A 6,142-nucleotide genomic window follows, 5' to 3' on the forward strand; every position below is an offset into this window, starting at 1 on the left:
GGAACAGTCTCTATTCTGCTCTGTGTCAGTGTGTATCATGGTCTCTGTGGACGGGGAACAGTCTCTATTCTGCTCTGTGTCAGTGTGTATCATGGTCTCTGTGGACAGGGAACAGTCTCTATTCTGCTCTGTGTCAGTGTGTATCAGGGGTTTTGAGGACAGGTGTCAATCCATATCTGCCAAGTGACCCTATGTAGGAGGAACAGTCCCTATTCTGCTCTGTGTCAGTGTGTATCAGGGGTTTTGAGGACAGGTGTCAATCCATATCTGCCAAGTGACCCTATGTAGGGGGAACAGTCCCTATTATGCTCTGTGTCAGTGTGTATCAGGGATCAATAGGATAGGTGTCAATCCATATCTGCCAAGTGACCCTATGTAGGGGGAACAGTCCCTATTCTGCTCTGTGTGAGGAGGAGGAACGGGAAATGAGTAGCTCGGCATCCAACCTTGTGCAAATGGGGTCTTTCATGCTGTCGTGCCTGTTGAGGGACCCTCGTATAAAAAGGCTGAAGGAGAACAACCTGTGCTGGGTGTCCACGCTATTAGACCCCCGGTCTCTATTCTGCTCTGTGTCAGTGTGTATCAGGGGTTTTGAGGACAGGTGTCAATCCATATCTGCCAAGTGACCCTATGTAGGAGGAACAGTCCCTATTCTGCTCTGTGTCAGTGTGTATCAGGGGTTTTGAGGACAGGTGTCAATCCATATCTGCCAAGTGACCCTATGTAGGGGGAACAGTCCCTATTATGCTCTGTGTCAGTGTGTATCAGGGATCATTAGGATAGGTGTCAATCCATATCTGCCAAGTGACCCGATGTAGGGGGAACAGTCCCTATTCTGCTCTGTGTCAGTATGTATCAGGGATTTGACTATCTTTATTCAGATTCAAAAATTACAATTCCAGGAAAAATTTAACAAACATTTACAAGAACATGTTATGCACATCATAGAAACAACGTGAACCTGTTTAAAGCCACAAACTTAAGACAAAAAATACGTACACACAATGTGTAAGGGTTTGAAAGAATATTCTGAATCCTTACATGTTTACTTTATCGTTTGTTTGATTTTTGTGAACCATATATAAACTACAAGCAGCGTGAAAACTATAAAAACTCAAGTGGCCATGCTGATCAAATTAAATAGTATGCTTTACACAGCGTATAAGGGTGATGTCACAGCACAACGGGAATCTAACAGGGGAAGAGGTGAAAGTCATCCTCCCCCTCCCACGACCCCGCCATATCTGCCAAGTGACCCTATGTAGGGGTAACAGTCTCTATTCTGCTCTGTGTCAGTGTGTATCATGGTCTCTGAGGACGGGGAACAGTCTCTATTCTGCTCTGTGTCAGTGTGTATCAGCGGCTTTGAGGACAGGTGTCAATGTTAGGTGATTTCTGCCCTTTATGGATTAAAAGCAGACTCTGCATCAACTGTGTAATTTTCCATGGGAGTTTTGCCATGGATCCCCCTCCGGCATGCCACAGTCCAGGTGTTAGTCCCCTTGAAACAACTTTTCCATCACTTTTGTGGCCAGAAAGAGTCCCTGTTGGATTTAAAATTCGCCTGCCCATTGAAGTCAATGGCGGTTCGCGCGGTTCGCTGGTTCGCGAACATTTGCGGAAGTTCGCGTTCGCCGTTCGCGAACCGAAAATTTCGGGTTCGCGACAACACTAATTATAACCATTAAAATGATCTATTGGTGCTTTAGTGATTAGGGTGTCCCAATAATCTTCTACTTTGAAGGACCTCACAAAGATTGGCTTAGAAACAGACATATCCAAATCCAGATAACTCTTTAAAGTGCTGTGAGAGTGATATTTTCTGTATGAACATAATGACTCACAATCTATTTTGAGCTTACAACATAAAAAGCTATTTTTAAAAAATAAATTTGATAATGCTCAATTCATCATAAAAACATTGTGGAAGATTACTGTTGCCCTATAAGGACACATATCTTATTGAATCACTAGTTATGCAGAAGCAGTAGCTTATTATAAAGCAACATTATAGTGGAAATCTGAAGGCATTATTGTGTTTTCTCTTTTCCTTTTATGGTGGGGAAATTTTGCCATACCAACTTTTGCTGGAGTGCAACTCTCATTAACCAGAGGAAGACGGGGCATAATGCAAGATGTAGCACACAATTTTCTTATTTCATAACCTTCCAGAAGAAGGATGCTGAATTGCTCTACTGCAGTAAACAAGAAGGTGATTTGATGTAGTAGTTCCACTGCTGAGATAGGTACACAACTCAATAGCCATAGAAAATATAGCTTTGGTATACATTTTTATTTTACTTAAATTTTTAGTAGTTCTTTTTTTGGCCAATTTAGTTGGTCGCCCTGTCTTGTACTTTTATTCTTTTCCTTTGATTGCAAATACTTATATATATAATTTAGTCTTTATTAGTTAAATCCAAAAGACAATAAAATGCAATCAATAATACTGATGGATAGTACAGTGAGTGGCAGTGGTTTACTCTTATTGCTTGTAATTCATTCACAGGTATGTTAGAGCTGATTGTGTACAACTCCCTCTTATAGAGATCTTCATGTAAATCAGAGTGTCTCCATCCTGTTATAAGCTGTGTGTGTCACAGACTGGTGCTCAGCGATACGAACCAGCAGATACTGTGTATTGTCTGCTCTTATTATCCACTGAACATAATGAGGGCTTTCTACATTGTGCTCCCTCTGCTGATATCTGGATCATGTAAGGAACACACGTATGCTGTACATAACCATTTTATGTTCAAGCATTATACATTACAGATTCCTCTTAAATTGTTATATTTGTTTTTTTACAGATGTTCTTTCCCAGACAGTTACTCTGGACCAACCTGGATCTGCAGTTGTGAAACCCTCTGACACCCTGAAAATCCCATGTCAAGTCTCAGTGTCTATTACTAGTGATTACTGGGGTTGGGTCAGACAGAAAGCAGGATCAGCACTGGAATATATTGGGTATATACATGGTGGTGGAAGCACTTATTATGCCCCCTCCTTCCAAGGAAAAGTCACTTTCACCAGAGACACATCAAAAAATGAACTTTACTTTGAAATGCCAAACATGAGAAGTGACGATTCCGGGACATATTACTGTGCGAGACACACTGTGACTGAAGTAAAGTATAACTCGTTTTAAAACCTCACACTTAGGAGGAAGAGGAAGGAGAGAGTTATAACTCAACTTTCAAAATACAAAGCCTACAGCAAATGTTCTATGACACAAAAACTAAATAATAAAACCATAATTATTTATGGTTAAATTAACTGTAGCGTCAAATAAAAAAACAAAACATTTAGATTGACAAACTGTCTACTGCTAGTGATAAATTCATATATACATATATATATATTTTTATATGAGCTGGAAGCACTTTAACAAACACAGCATGCAAAGAAGCAAAAATTCACTGTTGTTTCCATTATATTAAGTACATCATTAGTGCAGTTAAAGAATCTCTTCAAAATAAATGTCTGCCCTGATTTTACATATAATAGCCATATGTGCATTATCAAAGCCTTGTATTATGCAGCCTTATTATTGATTGCTTAGTTTGCTTGGGAATCCATTGTGCCCAGTAATTGTGTGCCACATGTACATTCTCACTGTCCCACACTATGCAGCCTTCCTCTATTTTATTTCCCTGAGAACACATTGTGCCCAGGATATTACTTTTAAGAATTATTTTGAATTTGTTGGTCATTCTTGAACGGTGTTCACTTGTCTTTTTTTTGTATAGTCTTTTTGTTATGCCCATATTACCAACCTGCCCCATTCTAGCAAGAGTGGAGATTCTATCACTATCTTTTGCTATTCTGTGTGTTTCTTCTAATAATTGTGCCCAGAAAATGTACCCTGCAAGTATACCATTCATATCAACACATTAATCCTCACTGTCCTGTGAGCATCAAGTGTGTTATTAGCCATGAGTGACCAGCAAGTGTACCCTATCAACTACATCTCACAAGGTGGACATACTAAAAGGAATGACAGATTGGAATGCCCATAGACTTTAACAAGGCAGTGGAATGCCCATAGAGAATAATGGAAGTGAAAGGAATGCCCATAGAGAATAATGGAAACAAAATATTTCAATTAGAGATGTAACTATTAGACATATGAAATAAATATTTTGCTACAATACTCTCCAGATTCAGTGTCATTTTTTAAAATTGAGATTAGGTGGGATTGTTAATGTTTTGTATGGAATGACAAGGGTGAATGACTAAAGAGAATGCCCATAGACTAAAATGGGAAGTAAAATATAAACTCCATTGCAGGCAAATCCGTGTTACATAGCAAATTATGCTTTACCACAGGTGTTCCCCAAGTACAGCAGTAGATTATAAAATTAAAAGTAATTGGGATTATAGCTCTTTTCTATGGAATGACAGTTAAATGATACAATGGAATGCCCATAGACTATAATGGGAAGCAATATGTGACTTGGAATCTGAAACGTGAAACATATCAAGTAAATCTTTTGCAGGCATACTCTACGAGTTCAGTGGCAATTTTTGAAATTGAGTTTAAATGGGATTATTATTGTTTTCTATAGAATGACAATGTTGAATGACTAAAGAGAATGCCCATAGACTATAATGGGAGGCAACACAAACTCATTCACAGGTAAATCTGTGGTATGTAGCAAATTCATCTTTACCACAGGTGTTCCCCAAGTACAGCAGTAGATTATAAAATTAAAAGTAACTGGGATTATAGCTCGTGTCTATGGAATGACAGGTAAATGATACAAGGGAATGCCCATAGACTATAATGGGAAGCAATATGTGACTTGGAATCTGAACTGTGAAACATATCAAGTAAATCTTTTGCAAGCTTACTCTACGAGTTCAGTGGCAATTTTTGAAATTGAGTTTAAATGGGATTATCATTGTTTTCTATAGAATGACAATGGTGAATGACTAAAGAAAATGCCCATAGAGTAAAATGGGAAGTAAAATATAAACTCCATTACAGGCAAATCTGTGTTACATAGCAAATTATGCTTTACCACAGGTGTTCCCCAAGTACAGCAGTAGATTATTAAATTAAAAGTAATTGGGATTATAGCTCTTTTCTATGGAATGACAGTTAAATGATACAATGGAATGCCCATAGACTATAAATGGAAGCAATATGTGACTTGAAATCTGAAACGTGAAACATATCAAGTAAATCTTTTGCAAACTTACTCTACGAGTTCAGTGGCAATTTTTGAAATTGAGTTTAAATGGGATTATCATTGTTTTCTATAGAATGACAATGGTGAATGACTAAAGAGAATGCCCATAGACTATAATGGAAGGCAACACATAAACTAATTCACAGGTAAATCTGTGTTATGTAGCAAATTAATCTTTACCACAGGTGTTCCCCAAGTACAACAGTAGATTATAAAATTTAAAGTAACTGGGATTATAGCTCTTGTCTATGAAATGACAGTTAAATGATACAAGGTAATGCCCATAGACTATAATGGGAAGCAATATGTGACTTGGAATCTGAACCGTGAAACATATCAAGTAAATATTTTGCAAGCTTACTCTACGAGTTCAGTGGCAATTTTTGAAATTGAGTTTAAATGGGATTATCATTGTTTTCTATAGAATGACAATGGTGAATGACTAAAGAGAATGCCCACAGCGTGGGAAAATTCCAAAGAACTTTCCCACGCTGTGCAAAATGACACAGAGCACTCTGATTGGTGGATTTCAAGCTAACCAATCAGAGTGCCGTGGCAGGTAAATGTAGAGACTTACCTGTCAGTCTCTTCATTTACCTATCAAAGCACTCTGATTGGATGGCTTAAACCCACCAATCAGAGTGCTCTGAGCCTAATTGCAGGGCGGGGCAAGGCTTTATAAGCCTTGCCCCACCCTACAGAGCTCAGTCTGTGCGGAGCCCTCCAGGTGAAGATGGATTTCGTTTTTTTGCGCTCGTTTCTTTTTTTTGTTTTGTTTTTGAGGTGCGTCGGTTATTATGGATTTTTAATTGGCCTTTTTTGGGGGCTGAAAAAAGAAGATTTTAGAAGAAAGAAGACATCAAATGGTAAGTTTTTGGTTTTTTTACAGGTTTCAAGCTTATGGCCCCCCCTCATTATTTTTAGGATGAGGGGGGTAGGTAGGGGTT

The 6,142-nt window shown here is 38.5% G+C and overlaps 1 gene segment (V, D, J or C); it reads left to right on the forward strand.

The window, feature by feature from the left end:
- The first annotated feature begins 2,616 nt into the window (after nucleotides 1–2,616).
- On the forward strand, nucleotides 2,617–3,148 carry LOC134612156 (Ig heavy chain V region 36-60-like). The segment is given in 2 exon segments: nucleotides 2,617–2,716; nucleotides 2,811–3,148. Coding segments are annotated over 2 exon segments (384 nt in total).
- The last annotated feature ends 2,994 nt before the right edge of the window (nucleotides 3,149–6,142 follow it).

Source organism: Pelobates fuscus, chromosome 5 (genome assembly GCF_036172605.1).
Source record: "Pelobates fuscus isolate aPelFus1 chromosome 5, aPelFus1.pri, whole genome shotgun sequence".
Classification (NCBI taxonomy): domain Eukaryota; kingdom Metazoa; phylum Chordata; class Amphibia; order Anura; family Pelobatidae; genus Pelobates; species Pelobates fuscus.